The 18343-nt window shown below is 42.6% G+C and overlaps 1 protein-coding gene across 1 annotated transcript in view; it reads right to left on the bottom strand.

Annotated features, from left to right (window-relative positions):
• The window catches only part of VIPAS39 (VPS33B interacting protein, apical-basolateral polarity regulator, spe-39 homolog), a 1635849-nt gene that overhangs the window by 720965 nt on the left and 896541 nt on the right, over positions 1–18343 (bottom strand). Inside the window, exon 10 of the mRNA XM_044074687.1 lies at positions 8931–8964. Within this exon, the coding sequence (XP_043930622.1) occupies positions 8931–8964 (34 nt within the window). The remainder of the gene's footprint in view (positions 1–8930; positions 8965–18343) is intronic.

The following is an 18343-nucleotide window of genomic DNA, read 5'->3' as shown; positions in this document are numbered from 1 at the left end:
TTTTACTAGCTTATTATTTTTTTAAGCACTATATTATTTTTTATATACATGTTTGATGCAAAATGTTTCCTCCAACACCATTAACATATACTACATCAAAACCAAAAAAGAAGAAAAAACAGTTCCAGTGGAACACTCGAATAGTGTTATGAAGATATTCACAACAATGTGAGAAGTAAAATAGTAGTTTATTTGTTTTAGCATGCTTTCATCTTGTATATCCAAGACTTCATCAGAAAAGGTTTTTTTCTGATGAAGTCTTGGATATTCTGTTACCTAAGAAGTTCAGTTGTGAGTGTTCTGCCATTTTACACTGAGCTAATCGAAGAAAGGACACTGAGCAAACTCGGAGCTATAATATATAACATTAAGTATCCTGTTTTTTGTTTATTTTGTTCTTTATTTCTTTGTTATTTATAGCACTTTGTGTACTGTGTATTTTTCTAGCTAGTTTCACTGTGTGTGAGGTATTAACTGGAAATTGTCCACTTTTATTAAGCATCTGTTGGGTTGTTTGTTTCTGATAACTTGTTGCAGTTAAACTCTTTTTCTAGAGGCTCCTTTAGCTGTTTAAAACTTTCATTTAAAGGCTCACTGCTGCTTTTCAGCTGTGAGAAACATTTCTGCAGTTTGTTTCCCACCCTCCTTCCCTGTTGGTATAGTGTTTTTATAGTTGGTGGCTTTGCAGTTGCCCGCCCCTAGTGTAAATTTGATCTGGGACCCTCCTCCCATTACCTCATTCTACCCAGTACAGGGAGAACATCTGAGAGGGCCAATCTGCTTAGTTTCTGCTACTCCTTTCTCTCTTTCCACTAAAAAAAAAAAAAAAAAAAAAAACTTTTTCTAAGCTTGTTTCCTGCCTTTCCTGTGGGTAGTCTAGCCTGGATATAGATTTGCTGTGTCCAGGACTGTTTGTAGGCTTCTAGGACCCCAAGCCTTTCTATGTTGGAGGGAAGCCTTCTGGCTTAATTTTGTTTCTTAGAACTAGCCAGTTTTTTGTTACAGCACTTGTTCAGAACTTATTGTAAGCACTAAATAAGCTACAAATTACTGCAGCACTCAACTTTCCTCACTGTCTAGAGGAAAACAGTTTCTAGTACTTAACAAATAAGCACCTATCCAGGCATGTCTAAGGGTCAAGCCCCCGGTGTTTTCTCCTGTCTACCTGATGAATCTGGGCATCTTGGGGCAATGCAGTAATTGCCTCATGTACACAGACAACACGCTCCTCCTACCACCCAACACTACAAGCTGTGAGAGATGCACTTATATAGCCAAACTGGAAGCAAAGCTCTCTTCACCCAAGACTGGACTAGACAGTCAAGAGGAGAAGGTAAACACTTGCACCACACCACACTCAGCACATAGTCCCTCAAAACCTATACCACCAAAACACACACATAGAAACACAAAACACACACCTACATTCGCGGAGGCTCTCAGTAAAAACCTGCCCAAGCAACAGGGACCTCCAAAGCAGAAACACAAGCAACCTCCACCCCCCAACACAACCCAAATGACACATAGCCCACAAACTCAGTGTGCCACTCCACCACAGCCCATAAGGCATAACAACGTACCCAACACTCTAGTCATAGGTGACTCTATAGTCAGGCACACTGATGTTCCACTCGCCAGGCTAAACAAGGAGAAAGTTACTGTCAGCTGCCTGTCGGGTGCCAGGATCCGCCAGATAACGCATGCACTCAGGTCACTCCACAACAAGTACAGATATGACTCTGTCATTGTCCATGTTGGTGTGAATGACCTGAGACGTACCTCCTTGGACTACATGGAGGAGCTGTCTGATCTTGTAGCCCAGGCAGGTATGACCCTAGCCCTGAGTAGCATCCTGCCATCACCCAGGCTTTGATAATCACATCGCCACAGTAGTCAGGAAATCCTTCTATGTGGCACACCTCATCACAAAAGGTTTCTCATCCAGGAAAAAAGAGGTCATTGTTCCCCACTGCCACTCATTAGACCCATTATAGAGTACAATGCCCCTTTTGGTATGTACCGCACAAGACATCTACAACAAATGGAAAGGCCACAGAAATACCTCACAAAGAGGATTACTGGCCTCAAAGAGATACCCTATGCAGACCGTCTCAAAAAACTCCAGCTTTACTCCGTTGCATATCGCCTACTCAGAGGCGATCTCTGCCTAACACACAAAGCTATGTCAAACCCAGAGCTTTTAGACATGCTCCACTTAAAGAAATCCCAGTCCCTACGAGCTACACACTCTAGGGACCTAAACCTCGTCACCACAATAAACAGAACATGCTGGAGGGATAGATTCCTGTCCCAGAGACTTCCCAAACTCTGGAACAAACTACCTATCTATATCAAACAAAGCTCCTCATTAGCACTGTTCAAGAAAACTCTTGATGATTGGATGGGAGATAGGAAATTCACCCCGGGGATCACTTCTGTGGCTCTGCTCGACAGTGGCACAGGAAAATAATTTTCTTGGGTGGCGAAAGCCAGGGTACCTTTGGCTAGGCTTATATAGGCCCTAGGGCCAATAGCCTAGTACCTACCTATGAACCTATATACAAGACGAAAGCGCGCTAAAACAAATAAACTACTAATTTACTTATCACATTGTTGTGATTATCTTCATAACACTATTCGAGTGCTCCACTGGAGCTGTTTTTTCTTCTTTTTTGGTTTTGGTAATATAGTTCCTGCTGTTGTGATACTTTGACTATACTACATCAAATTTGAAACATTAGGCAGAACTATTTTTACATTAAAAATATATAAAAAAATAATACAGTACTTAAAAAAAAAAAAAAAAAAAAAAAAATAAGCAAGCAAGTAAAACACAATTTTACAGAGAGCCCATTCTCTAAGCGCAATAATGCCCTCCAGGGTGTGTGTTAATGTGTAATTAACACCCTTCCAGGGGTGTAGAGGCCCTCTGCCTGTGGCATTGGACCTCATAACACCCATGGGTGGGTGTTAATTACACATTAACACACACCCTGTTAGGCATTATTGCTTGCATATAGAACTGTTGAAACTAGTATAAGGGGAAGGTAGGCCACTACCGATGTGAACATGGAATGCATCATTGTAGGACTCATTTATGCAGAAAAAGACAATTTAACTAATCTAAATTCCAATCAGTTTGGTACTGTGAAGGGCAGATCCCGTCTCCTGAATCTAGTAAGTTTCTTTAAAAAGGTTAAAGAGGCTGTGGACAGTGGTCACTCAGTACATACTACTTATCTTGACCTTGCCAAGGGTTCTGACACTATCCCCCAGTCTGGTAAGGTTAAAAATAGACAAATTTAAAGTAAACACCGATGTTGTCTGCTGGATTGTAAATTGGCCATCTAACAGATCCCAGGTTGTAAAAGTTACGGGTACCCTCTCTGAATGTAAAAGTGTAACAAGTGGGCTATCCCAGGGTTCACAGCTGGGCTCTCTCCTGTTTTGCATTTATACTGTAGACATACAGTTCAACATCGCAGGTGTGCGGTTAACTAAGTGTGATGAAGACTGAAAACTGGGCACTGTCCTTCCACTGATACTAAAAAGCCCCAGCAAGGGCTACAATATGCACATACCTGGTATACTCAAAACTGTCTCAAGTTAACTGGAAAAAGTGCAGCGCAGTATCATTCACCAAAAATGCTGTCCCCACCTCATATGCTATAAATGGAATTTCTCTTAAGACACAAGAGTTTGTATACAGACCTGGCTACGTATGCGGATAATATTCATTCAGTCATTACATTTCCACCACAGTCAGGAAATACTTCTAACTGGCTCAGTTAACTTCCAATGTAATACCTTCCAGATACACATACATCATCCTCCCACTGTATTTCCCCTCATCAGACCCATCAGTGAATACAATACCTCCTTTGGCGTCTATAAACTGAAGCATATTGCTGAACTGGAAAGGATCCAAAGGTACTTTAACAACAAAATCAAATGCCTTAAATCCTTCAACTAACTCAAAAGATTAGCACAAGTTGCTCCAAGGTGACCCATGCTTCACTTTTTGAGCCATGAAAGATCCAATCCTATATGATGTTTTTTTTTTTTGGCAAAACGAGTAGCTCTACAAACACCCACACCAGAGACTTTAATCTACACCAACAAATAAACACAACTTACTGGAGAAATAGGTTCCTAACTCAACATATTCTTAGCTTATGGAATACGTTACTACTATGATTACTCCTACTACTATAAGTACGAGTGGTGCTATTACTACTACTACTAGGACTACAGGTCAAACAATGTACTACTTTGACTACCTTTAAGGCTAGTGTTGATGACTGGATGGGTAGACACAAATTAACACCAGGACTGTCATGTACTACTCTGTTTGACTTGGAAGGTGTGCACTATTAACTGCTTTAAAAGGCAGGCACAAACTTTCAAATGTGTCTACTTGAAGTTGGGTTTGGCTAGGCATCTTACGGTCCTCAAGACTGCTTGCCTGTTCCCATGATCTTCACAGTGTGGTGTTGTTGGAAAAGATGACCATTATCCAGATAGGGGCATGGCCATCAGTGGAGGATGACGAGGTTAACTACTTTGAAATTAAGATGATGGCTGAACAGCTAGGTTATTCCACATTCTGCTCTCTTACTTGCCCATTCAGTGTGAACATACTGGTAACCTTCTGAGGAAAAAGTGATGCAGGCTTGGAGTAATGCCTTTATTCCAAGATTAAGTAATGGCTACAGTATCTGCAGAGTATATTTCAGGCCAGGAATGAAGAAGATACAGTTTATTTACAGCATAGTTTCTGGGAATAGTTTCTGGGAGTGCACATCGATGAGGACTTGTCTTGGAACACAAATACAAATGCCATAGTCAAGAAAGCATACCACAGGCTGCACTTTGTAAGAAGGCTGAGGACAGCGAATCTCCCATTGCCAGTTCTCACTGTCTTCTACAGAGGTACGATAGAAAGCATCCTGACGAACACTCGTAGTATGGTATGGAAGCTGCTCTACCTCTGAGCGCAAATCCCTCCAGAGAGTGGTGAAGATAGCCGAGAGGATCATCACCTTACCATCTATCCACGACTTGTACTTATCCAGATGTCTCAGCAGGTCCAGTGGAATAATTAAAGACTGCACTCAACCTACTTACAGACTGTTCCTGCATCTATCATCCGAAAAGCGCTTCTTAAGCATACATTGCAGAACTACGAGATTCAGGAACAGCTTTGTCCCTAATGTCATCAAGTTGCTGAACTCTAATAACTGCTACACTCCATGATGTCCAACTGGGTCAATAGAAACTGTATTAATTTGTGCAAGAACCTGGTTACCAGTCTCGCATAATATTTAGTGCAATATTCACCATGACTGTAACTTATAGGCCTTCTAGGGCAGTAGCAATGGAGTAAAATATCTCTTCTTTCAGTGCAATACATGAAAATCCATAAATTAACCATAGTGCAATACTGTAATGTTCACAGTGCAATACTGAATGTCTCTTTCTGTGCAAGGATCAATGCAATGTCTTAACCAAGTACCTGTGCAATACTAAAGACTCATGCAAGTAAATGTTCAGTTCAAAAAGTGTTAAAATGCGTTTCTAATTATGTGCAATATTAGTCTGTCTACTTGCATGTCTGTGATGTAATAGCCAGCTGTTACATGTGTAAATGTCTGTGAAAATAGTCTACATGTTGTCTGCACATTGAATCTGGAGATACGAAATTTCGTTCAGTTTTTGCACTTCTGTGATTTCTGAATGACAATAAAGTTTACTTTGACTTTGATTTATAAGCTTTAGAGAAAATAATATTACGGATTTGTTTAGCTGCTGAGAGCTTTGTAAAATGGGGAGTATACTGGGACTGGATTAGGGTAAACATCCCTAAAGTGCATGAGAAGGGGAGCACCAGATATAAAAGTTGTTAGCATGTGTGAGCTTATGCTTACCTTTTATTATTTTAGCAAGCTGTGGAGTTTGTTTACGGTTAAGTAAAGCTGTGTTTATCCAGGAAAAGGAGCAGCTGTTGCTGTTGCTCATCATTAGTGCAATATGCATGTGTTTATTTATTTATTTATTTTGTTTTACATTTGTTGACCAGGATAGTCCGACTGGAATGCATGTCCATTTTCAGTGGAGGCCCGGGGAGAAAAGCTCCAAGGGTAAGCAGATACAGCATTACATAATACCAGCATTACATATTACAGACTATTTACAGAGATTACATAAGTAAGCAAGTTAAACAAGTTCGACAGGTTACAGTTAATCCTGAGCGCAAGTCAGGATTAAATTAAATTACACAGTAAACTGGTTAACAGATTTTTACACATTCTAGAGAGAGTTAGCCAGGCTTGATACATTGACATAGCCAGTTAAGTGACAAATGTTGTTTGAGTCTAGTTTTAAATTGACCTAAGGTGGAAAGTAAGGTAATATCAGCTGGAAGAGAGTTCCAGGATCTACTTGCAGAGTTTGCAAAGAGAGAATCACCAGCTGTGTTATTAATTTTGCTAGTCTGAATTACTAGTTTGTTAGAGGATCGAAGTGGTCTAGGATTGTTATAGGGGGTGATAATATTTTTAAGTGCAGGAGTAATGTTTGGATTATAGAGGATTTTATAGGCCATAATCAGTTGGTTATACTGGATTAGGCTGGGTAGCTCAAGCCACCCAAGCTGATTTAGATTGATGCAAAGATGTGTCCTAAAAGGCAGCCCAGTGGCAAACCTGGCAATGTGGTTGTAGCAAATTGAGAGTTTGTTAAGAACAGTCTTGTTTAAATTCGAGAGTAGAGAGGATGCATACAGAAGGGTTGAAAGAAGGTGAGAGCGAGCTATGGCAATTTTAGCTGGAGGAGTTAGGAAGGCTTTTATTCTGTAAAGTGACCCTAGTTTTTTATTGATGGTTTTGATAGTTTGGTTAACATGTAGGTCAAATTTTAGATTATTGTCTATGACGACACCTAATAGTTTTGTAGATGGGTCAGGGGAGATTATTGTGCCATCATTTGATTTTATGGTAAAGGTGAAAGCGGTCGACCTACGTGTTGGTGAAAATAACAGCATTTTAGTTTTTTTGGGATTTAGGATCAGACGATGTTCAGAAAGCCAGTTTTCTATTGTATTAAAGGTGGTCTGGGTAGCTGACCATAGCTCTACTGGAGATGTGGCTGAGCAAATCAGAGTAGAGTCATCAGCATATTGGATACAGCTGACTTTTGGGATGACAGTATAAAGGTCATTAATGAAGATGGAGAACAGCAAGGGCCCTAGTACAGAGCCTTGTGGTGTGTTTGTACAGATGGTCAACAGAAAGGGATGTGTGGTGTAAAATTAAATTATTAACTGGATGACTTTGTAAAAGCAGCTCTTATTAATAAAATTTAATAGCATCTTTTTGCATACCACTTAAGGATGCACTATACTACAGATACGGCTGCATTCTGATGTAGACCTTCAATACACTTCAACTTGATGCTTTTGTCATCTGCATCCAGCAAGGTGACCAGGGAACTACTTACACTGAAGGAAACATGTTTATTTTTAGCAGCAAGACAGGATGTTAATGAGGAGGGGATGTATATTTCAGTACATTTTACTGTATGATCATTTTTTAACAGTTGGTATAATGAGATGTGGCTATGACTCTGGGCACTCGATCAGCGGGTGTGAAGCTCAGAACACTTTATTGCAGAATGCCTTTTTTAAGTTGGAAAAACTGGGATATGGAAGTGGTCCAATGCAATCCATTGGGTGGGTGTCTGGGTAGGGGAGAGCACTTCTGCAAAGTATGTATAGCAATCATCAGAATCCATTACCTGACACTTGAGAGGAAAATGAACACTGTTTAACTCCCCAGTCATTTTTCCTACTTGCACATCTACAAGGATTCAAAGCTTGTGGGCTTTTTTCTATGGCTGTGCCACCACTGAGTGTGACAGCTGAATCCCCACAGAAGGGGTGTAAAGGGGGTTGCTCCTCCCCATACACAGCAAAAAATTTTTGAAGGTTTTATCAACCTGAAGCTTTAGCTAATTTATTTAGCTTCAGATGAAGCTTCATGCAGTTTAGACAAGATGAAACAAAGGAGATGTATAAGAACCCTCCATGTAAATAAAAGCATATAAGACTTGACAGGACATCGGGTTTGAGTTCAATATCCTTGCAAAAGCAGAATTATGGTATGGAAAAGGGAGGGCTATGAATGGTTGTGAGAAAGGCAGTACAGTAATGTGAAGAAGAGAGCAAAAACCAAGTACCCTCCTTTGATAAGATTAGAAAACGTGGGAACTGCTAGACAGGAGCAGTACAATGGTGGGTTTTAAGAATATGAACGGAAGTGAAAAAAATGGAGTAAGATTATTTAAAGAAATTAATGGGAACTATGAAACCAAATCAGTATAAGAAAAAGTGAGTAAGTCAGGGTGAGGGTGGCAAAGGAGTGAGTAAAGGAAGTGGTAATATGCCAGTTGCCCTTTTCAAAAGTTTCACTGGGGAGAGAAAATGAGAAAGGGGCTTGAGAGACAAAATAAAATAAGATAGGAGAAAGGAAAATGGGGGGAAAAGAATAAAGAGAATGCAATGATAAAATAGTAGGTCAGTAAGAAAGGTGTGGCTGGGAAGAAAATGGACATGTGGGGTGCAGTCAGTAGCTAAAAGGAGATGCCACCAAGCAAGGCCTACTAAGCACAGTTGTCTCTTTTTAGAATACAAAGATTCAGTGGATCAAACACAAAACCAGAAGATACAGCCTGCCAGAAGCTCACAACCTTAATCTTCTGTACTGTACTGCAAACATCCTGACTTTCAAAGAGTTCCTTTTAGGGAAAACGGTAACGTGCTAGTAAAACTACCAAAGTACTCAAATATCAATGTGGATCTATGTGCAAGAAAGGTCAGGCATGTTATATATGTGTTAAAATGCATTATGCTTCTAATATTAACAAAAAATTACCTTTACTTAATGTCCTCTTGAGAAATATCAATATCTGTGAAGGAAAACATCAAAATTAGTGATTGTAGAGTGCTGGAGAGAAGATTTTTTTGAACAGCTGAGAAGAAAAGTACAGTTGTGTACACTTACCATAAATGTAGATGTCCGAGTGTATTCACTGTTGCAGTCATCACCTGTGCGTTATCCCTGCTGTGGTAGCCCTCAGCTGGCCCGAATACCAGAGTCAATGTTTTTGTGCGCAGGCTGCTGTCGCCTGTAGTCTGACATTAGGCCATCAGTACTATAAAGCAAGGCAGCCGATGTCATTACATCAGTTTTTCTTGCCCTAACCCCGTCAGAAACACATGGGAAAAGAGAGAAGTGGACCTGGTGGCTAAGAGCCACCTAGGGAAGCATGTATCCCCTAGGGGAAGATGTGAAAAAAGGGGGATGGAGGGAGGGAAACCAAGACTGCAACAGTGAATACACTCAAACATCTACATTTATGGTAAGTGTACACAACTGTACTATGTTCTTCGTGTTTCACTGTTGCAGTCATCACCTGTGGGAGGATTCCCAAAGCTGAGGTAAAGGGTGGAAGTATATATAGGGTCCTAGGTATGGGTCAGGAGGCCCTGCAGAGGCAAACCCTGCCCTAGACTTCAAAAAGAGAGGTAGATAGTAATGCTTTGTAAAGGTATGGACAGAGGTCCAGGTGGCTGCTTCCAATATGTCCCTGGTAGGTACTCCTCTGAGGAAGGCAGTGGAAGTGGAGGTTGCCCTAGTGGCGTGGATAAGGAATAGGGATGGATTTCCCATGTAGTTTATAGCAAAAATGGATACAGTGTGATATCCATTTGGAAATGGTTTGTTTGGAGATGGGCTTCCCCTCTGCCCCTGGGGGAAAAACTTACAAGAAGCTGGTCAGTTTTTCTGAGTGGCTTAATGCGGTCCAGACAGTATCTTAGTTGTCTGTGCATGTCTAGTGAGTATAGAATTCTTTCCCCCATTGTTTTGAGAGTTGAGAAAGAAGGTGGGAAGGTGTATGGCCTGGTTAAGGGTCACATCAAATACCACCTTGGCCATAAAAGAGGGATTAGTCAGCAGGGAGACCCTGTCTGCATGGAAAATTATGAAGGGCTCGACAGCCATGAGAGCTTAAAGTTCTGAGACCCTTCTGGCTGAGGTGATAGCTAGTAGGAAGGCAGTCTCCCAGGGGAGGTATTTCAATTCTGTAGAAGTGGCAGGTTCGAAAGGGGGTAAGGTTAGTTTCTCTAACACATAATTCAGGTCCCAGGGTGGAGTAGGAGGTCTTCTGGGAGGCCTGATATTAGAAGCCCCTCTGAGGAATTCCTTAATCAAGGAATGAGAGAAGAGGGGTGAGTCTGAATCATAATGGGCAGAGATGGCTGAGGCATGGATTTTAATAGAGGAGAAGGAGAGGCCAATATTGAGCAACTCTGCTAAGTAATCCAGGATGAGAGGGATGGAATGTTGGGAGGTACTGCCCCCTTTTGATTGTTTCCAAGAGCAGAATCTTTTCCATTTTCCTGCATAAGATTTTCTTGTGCTGGGCCTTCTGGCCTCTGTGATGATGTCCAGGACCTGTTTGCTTAACAGTGCCTTGTTGTTAGTTTTTAGTGTATTAGCCAAGCTGAAAGTTTGAGCATCTGTAGGTCTGGGTGCAGTACCTTCCCCCTCTCCTGGGTCAAGAGGTCTGACCTTAGAGGGAGCAGCTTGGGGGGCTGTAAGGTCAGACTGCATAGTAAGGGGTACCAATGCTGTCTGGGTCAGTCTGGAGTGATGAGGATGGCCTTTGGTCTCTCCTCTCTTATTTTGATCAGAACCTTGGGAAGAAGGGGCAGAGGAGGGTATACGTACACAAATAGGGAGCTCCAGGGGAAGGTTAAGGCATCCACCTTCCATGCTAGGAGGTGATACTCCCTGGTACAAAACTTGTGCAGCTGGTGACTGAGGTGCGAGGCAAAGAGGTCCGCCTCTGAGGTCCCCCACAGCTGGGTGATTTGCAAAAAGATTTCTCTGTGGAGCTGCCATTTGTGGGGGTCCAGTAAGATTCTGCTTAGGTGGTCTGCCAGTGTGTTGTTGATCCCTGGTAAGTATTGGGCAATTAAGTGTAGCCCCGTGGAGGTGGCTGTAAACCACAGACTCATGGCTAACCTGCACAGGGGGTAAGATTGGGTGCCCCCTGCTTGTTGATATACCACATTACTGTGGTGTTGTCTATTTTTATAAGGAGGACCCCTGGCCTGAGATGGGGTTGGAAGGACGTCAGAGCAATTTGGACGGCCATCATTTCTTTTTGGTTGATGTGCAAATGAAGTTGCTAGGCATTCCAAAGGCCTTGGGTACACCTGCCTGCTAGATGAGCGCCCCAAGCTATGTCTGAGACGTCGGTGGTGACTGTCTGGCCAGAAGGGTGGAGGATAAAGGGAAGACCCTTGTTCATGGCACAGGCCTCTGCCCACCGCAGAAATTCATTTCTTATGCAAGGGGTCAGTGGGAGAGTGGTCTCCAGGGACTGAGAGTGCTGACACCAAAGGTTCTTTAAGTACCACTGAAGCTTTCTCATGTGAAGCCTGGCGAGGGGGATGAGAAGGATGCAAGATGCCATGTATCCCAGGGCTTGCAGGAACTTCCTCACAGTGAGGTGACTTGTGGAAGCCAGCTGGTTGAAGTAGAGAGGCAGGAAACTCTGTTTTTCTGGGTATAGGAAGGCCATTTGGGTAGCTGTGTCTAGCACAGCTCCCAGGAAAAAAATTTTCCTGGTGGGGTTTTGCTTTGATTTTTTTCTCGTTGATGGTAAACACTACGGAAGCTAGAAGTTTTTTGACAAAGAGAAGATCCTGGAGCAACTTCTCTTTGCTGTTCGCTTGAATGAGGCAGTCATCCAGGTAAGGATAAATCTGTATATTTCTCTGTCTGCAGAATGCTATAGCTGGGGCCAAGCATTTGGTGAATACTCTGGGAGCAGTAGATAAGCCAAAGGGCAGTGCAGAGAAATTAAGTGCTGACTGCCTGCTCTGACATGCAAGAATTTTATGCACGATTCCCTGATGGGGATGTGGAGGTAGGCATCTTTTAGGTCTAGTGTCACCAGGCAGGCATTTGGTGCGAGCATAGGCAAGAGCTGCTGCAAGGTTAGCATTTTGAATCTGGGGACCACCAAGGAGGTGTTCAATCTGGATAGATCCAGGATGGGAAGGCAAGAAATACTCTGGAGTAAAAATCTTTTCCTGCTTGATCTCGAGGGACAGGTTCCACTGGCCATGGGAAATTAGGGATTTTATCTGTTTTAATGCCTCTGCCCACTGGCTTGGGGGGAGGTCTGGGTACCCTCTTGGAATTGGGAGTATGCTGAAGGAGAATCTGTATCCCTGAGAAATGATTTTTAATACCCATTGGTCCTTGGTTATAGAGACCCAATTGTCCTTGAAGAGGGTGAGCCTGGCTCCTAGTCTTAGATGAGTAAAAGGAGAGCAGAGTGGGGAGGGAGAGTCATTGTGAGTGCTTACCATAGAAGCTTGGCTTAGAGGCAGAAGTGGTCCAATTGTTTGCTTCTTTGCTGGCACTGAGATAGGGGCCTGGATGTCCTGTCCCTGTGAAGTTTATTTTGGCCCTGTCTGCTGGGTGGAGGGAAGGCCCAGTGCTTAGAGGGGAAGATCCTGCTGAATCTGGGCAGTGGAACTTGAAAACAATCTTTTACTGTCTGCATAGATTTTGCTTTGTCTTCCATTTTTTTAAGTACCTGTTCTGTTTTTTCCCCCAAACAGGCGTTCCTTGTCTAGGGGTGCATCAATAAGTTTAGACTTGACATGATCAGGGAGAGGTTGTTCCTTCAGCCATGCATGTCTTCTAATAACAGATCCTGTCACTGCTGCCCTGCTACAGGCTTCTAGGGCATCATATCCACATTGTAAAGAGTGCTTGGTCACTTGACCAGCAGAGTGTAGTAATTCTGCCAGCTCTTTAGAGTTGGCACCGTCAGGGAAGGTAGCAATCTTCTCTTTTAATTGTTTCAAAGTGTGTTGTTGATATTTCAACATATGGAACTGACAACTGAGTGCTCTGATAGCTAAGGCTGCAGGAGGTGTATGCTTTCTTACCCCATCTGTCCAGAGCTCTGGAGTCTTTGTCAGAATGAAGAGGATTTTTGGCAGAACTAGTCTTAGCTCCTTTGGGTCCCTGTGTAATGACCTCAGGGTCTGCAGCAGGGTTCCTGTACAGGTATTTGTGAGAATCTGGTACTCTGTAGTACCTGTCAGGTTTAGCTGGAGCAGGAGAGGCAGGGCATCCAGGGCTAAACTGGATTCAAGGAAAACATCATCCACCACTTCTAGAATAGGTGGGATGGCCAGGGGTCTGTGCTGGGGCTGGTCCAGAAACTAAGTTGTTTCTTTGACTGTGAGTAGTCCTGAGATTCTCACTGAAATATTTCCCTGAGGGAGTGAAGGGTTTCCCTGAAGGAGAGGTCCTCTGGAGGGGAGGCAGAGGGAATGCATTCCTCTGCATCTGAATCCTCATAAACAGTTAAGGGCTGTTGTTCCTCTTCAAAGACAGAATAATCAGATTCCTCAAACTCTTGGTCTGTCATAATTTCTGGAGAAGGCACCCTTTTCCTTTTTGGAGTGGGGGCTTGAATACCTCGGATAAGGGAAATGAGATCCTCCGCCATTTTAAGCATTTGAGCTTGGGGTGGGGGAGCAGTAGCAAGATGGTGGCTAGAAGCAGATTTCCTAGGAGTGTCCTGGCTTTGAGGCCTGAGAGAATCTGTCGGTCTCTGAGAAGAGGTAGTCGGAAGAGAAGATGTTGTTGTTTTTTGTCTAGAATCGGTAGTGCGAACAGCCTCCTCGGAAGCCAGTGCCTGCATCGTGGTGCCAGACCCAACCAAGGCAGAGACAGCCAAAGGCACAGAAGACGAAGTGGTCATGGTAGAGGCCTGCGTAGAAAGCAAGTTGGGCATCAAGGGCTGCAAAAACGCCTCTCTGAATTCCGGTGAACTGACAACTTGCTTAGCCTTGTGAGGCCTTTCTCTAGCTTTACATTTTTTCAGAATGTCGGCGGATTGTTGGCTGACAGATGCCATATCAGAATTCGAAGACAGAATACAAAAATTGTCTACAAAAAGAGCTCTACGATGAATGGTTCTCGCATTAAAGAGGGCACAGAAAGTACAGTTGTGTACACTTACCATAAATGTACATGTTCCAGCGTATTCACTGTTGCAGTCACTACATTTGGGTTATCTGCTTGCAGTAGCACTCAGTCGCCTGATTAACAAAGTCTTGGGTCCTACGTCTGTTGCTGTCTCTTCTTCTGTGACGTCAGGATGTCAGGGGTATAAAACATGCAGCCGATGTCATTACATCAGTGTTTCTTGCCCAGATGTCAGGTGCCCCCCTAATGGGAAGCAATTAAATCTATAAATATACAAGGTTATACCTCAAACAAAAAAGCAAATACACCAAAAAGCTTTTAAGCATTGAAAAGGAGAGAAGAGGTATAGCCAAATGAAGTCATGGGGCTGGAGGGAGGGTAAGCAGGACTGCAACAGTGAATACACTCGAACATCTACATTTATGGTAAGTGTACACAACTGTACCATGTTCTTCGTGTTTCGCTGCTGCAGTCATTATATTTGGGTAGATTCCCACAGCTAAGGATGGGAGTAGGAATTTAGACAGCATTAAGACCAGCTATAAGGCCCTGCAAAACTGTAGTGGCAAAGCCAGGTCTGGATTTAGAGAAAATTGGCAAATGGTAATGCTTGGTGAAAGTATGTACAGAACTCCAGGTAGCAGCTTCTAGGATGTCTCTGGTAGGTACGCCTCTGAGAACGGCTGTAGTGGTAGATGCAGCCCTGGTTGAGTGGGATCTGATCCCCTGTGGAATAGGTTTTCCATGGTGCTTATAGCAGAAATGAATGCAATGGCCTATCCATTTGGAGATGGTTCGCTTTGAAATAGCCTTCCCCTCTGTCCCTGCAGCAAATGCCACCAGCAGTTGTTTAGATTTCCTTTGAGGTTTAGACCTGTCCAAGTAGAATCTAAGTTGTCTATGCACATCTAAGGAGTGCAGTATCCGTTCCCCTTTGTTCTGTGGATTAGGAAAGAATGTAGGCAAATGAATGGACTGATTAAAGGCCACACTGGATACCACCTTTGGCATGAAAGAGGGATTGGTCTTGAGGGGCACCCTGTCCACATGAAAGATGATGAAAGGCTCCACTGCCATAAGGGCCTGTAATTCAGATACCCTTCTTACTGAAATGATGGCTAAAAGGGAAGTGGTTTTCCAATAAAGGAATTTTAAATCTGCAGTAGCAGCTAGCTTGAAAGGAGGAAGGGTGAGTTTCTCCAATACAAAGTTAAGGTCCCAGGCTGGAGTTGGAGCTCTCTTTGGTGGTCTTAAATTTTTGGCCCCTCTGAGGAACTGCTTGAGCAGTGGAAGAGAGAAGAGGGGGGGTTCTGTGTTATACTGAGCTGAAATGGCTGAGGCATGAATTTTTAATGAGGAAAAGGACAGACCCTTGTGAAGCATCTCAGTTAAGTATTGTAAAATCTGAGGTAAACTGGGCACAACTGTGCTCATCCTTTGAGATTGGTTCCAGGCACAGAATCTTTTCCATTTTTTAGCATAAGACTTTCTAGTACTAGGCCTCCCTTGCCTCTAAAATGACATCCATCACTAGTTTACTGAGGGATGGTAAAGGAGAGATTAGGTAATTAGCCAGGCTGCCAGGTCAGTGTTTGAAGCTGAGGGTGCAGAATCTGGTTCTCCTGCTGAGACAGCAGGGTAGGAGTCTGAGGCAGGTGCCATGGGGCCAACAGTGACACACTGCACAGGAGGGGGTACCAGTGTTGGCATGGCCAGGTTGGTGCAATCAAAATCATCCTTGGTTTGTCTTGTTTGATCTTTAGTAGTACTTTGGAGAGGACAGGCAGAGGAGGAAAGGCATAAACTGATAGGTTTTTCCAGCTGAAGGACAGAGCATCCACTTTCCAAGCTTGTCTGTGGGGAGGCCTTGCACAAAAATTTTTCCAATTGATAGTTCTGGGGGGAGGCAAACAGGTCTATATCTGGGTTCCCTCATTTGCTTGTCAACATGTTGAAAATCCTTGGTTCCAGTTTCCACTTGTGTGGGTCCATTAGGGTTCTGCTTAGTCCATCTGCCAGTGTATTTAGTTTTCCTGGCAGGAATTGAGCTTGTAGATGTACTTGGTAGCTCAAGGCTGTGTTCCACAATGCCATGGCTAGTCTGCAGAGGGGGTAAGAATGTGTACTGCCCCTGCTTGTTTATGTACCACTTAACAGTGCTGTTGTCCGTCTTTACCATTAATTGTCCTGGAAGAATGTGATCCTTGAAGGCTGTCAGAGCATTCTAAACAGCTAACATTTCTTTATGATTGATGTGAAGGTGCATTTGAATTGGGTTCCATTTGCCCTGAATGCACTTCCCCGCCAGGTGCACCCCCATGCATAGTCTGATGCGTCTGTTGTTAGGGTTTGGGCAGCTGGGGGTAGTGTGAATGGTAGTCCCTTGTTTTGGTGGCAGGCCTCTGTCCATCAAAGGGACTCTAGGCATAGACAAGGAATGATAGGAATCATTGCTTCTAGATCCTGAGAATGTTGACACCATAGGCTTTTTAGATACCATTGTAGTTTCCTCATATGCAGTGTTGTACATGGAATTAGAAGAATGCAAGAGGCCATGAACCCCAAGGCTTGTAGTATTTGCCTTGCAGATAGCAGAGTTTTTGTGACCACTTGTTTGAAGTAGGTTGTCAAGTGAATTTGTTTCTCTGACGTGAGGAAAGCCATCTCAGAAGTTGTATTCAAGCTTGCTCCCAGGAATATAATTTGTTGACATGTACCAGGTGTGATTTCTTTTCATTTATGGTGTACCCCCAGACAAGTTAGCACCCTCTGTACAAAAGGCAGATGATTCAAAAGTATGTCCTGGTTTTCTGCCTGAATTAGACAATTGTCCAGGTATTGGTATATTTATTTTATTTTTATTTTTATTTTTCATTTGTTGACCGGGCTAGTCTAGCTGGATATATGTCCATTTTCAGTAGAGGCCCGGGGAGAAAAGCTCCAAGTGTAGATTACAGATATAAAAAAACATATAGGAAACAGAACATAGACATTGTTACATACAATTTTACATAAAAAAGCAGTAAGTAGAGAACATTAATGTAAAAAATGCAAACCAAAAAAATTTTTTTTTGAAAGCATACATATAAAGTTACTGTAAGAATAGATAGGATAGGAGAGGAAGGAGTGAGTTAACCTGGGTTGGTGCAGGAGCATAGCCAGTGTTTGTTGAGATGATTTTTATTTGTTTTTAAAAGTGAGAGAGAGCACAAAGATGTGATATCAGAGGGTAATTTATACCACATTTTTCCAACAGAAAAAAGGCAATCTCCAGCTGAATTTTTAGGTTTGGTAATATTTATCAGTAGCTTGTTGGAAGAACGTAGATGCTTCAGGTTATTGTAAGGTGAAATGAGGTTAGTGAGTATGGGTGTTTTAGTTGGTTGGTATAGGATTGTATGAGCTATTTGGAATTGTTGAAATAGGAGTTGGTTAGGGAGTTCAAGCCAACCTAGTTCTCTTAGGTTCAGGCAGTGGTGAGTTTTAAATGGGGTTCCTGTTGCAAATCGAGCAATATTATGGTAAGATTGTGCTAGTTTATTGATATTGTTTTTGGAAAGGTTAGTGAATATAGCAGATGCATATAGTAGAGAAGAGGTTAGATGGGATCTGGCTAAGATTGTCTTTGCGTCTGGTGAAAGGAAGGCTTTGATTCTGTACAGGGAACCTATTTTCTTATTAACTAATTTGATAGTATTGTTGATGTGTGTATCAAAGCTGAGGTTGATATCAATGGTTATTCCTAGTAGTTTGGTAGTCATTTCTGGGAAAATAATGGTGTTGTCAATGGAAGTAAGAGTAAAGTTAAGAGGGTAGATCTATGGGAAGGTGAGAATAATAACAGTTTGGTTTTTTTAGGGTTGAGCAGTAGGCAGCGATCAGTGAACCATTGCTCGACAGTAGTAAAAGCCTTTTGTGTGATAGACTGTAGTTCAGTTTGTGTATTGGCAGAGCAGATAATAGTTGAATCGTCAGCATATTGTATGCAGATAGTGTTTGGGATAGCTAGATGGAGGTCATTTATAAAGATAGAAAATAAAAGCGGGCCTAGGATAGAGCCTTGAGGAACTCCCAATGAGATGGGGAGTAGACTAGATAAAGTATTTTTCCAGAGAACTGCTTGCTGACGTTTTCTAGGTAAGATGTAAACCAAGTTAAGGAAGGAGGATCAAGTGAGAGTGATTTAAGAATATGCAGAAGAAGTTTATGGTTAACCATGTCAAAGGCTTTAGATAAGTCTATGAAGACTGAAGATGATA

This window comes from Protopterus annectens, chromosome 6.part0 (assembly GCF_019279795.1).
Source record: "Protopterus annectens isolate FY-2018-M chromosome 6.part0, PAN1.0, whole genome shotgun sequence".
In the NCBI taxonomy this organism is placed as follows: domain Eukaryota; kingdom Metazoa; phylum Chordata; order Ceratodontiformes; family Protopteridae; genus Protopterus; species Protopterus annectens.
This window is presented reverse-complemented; position numbering and strand designations above follow the sequence as displayed.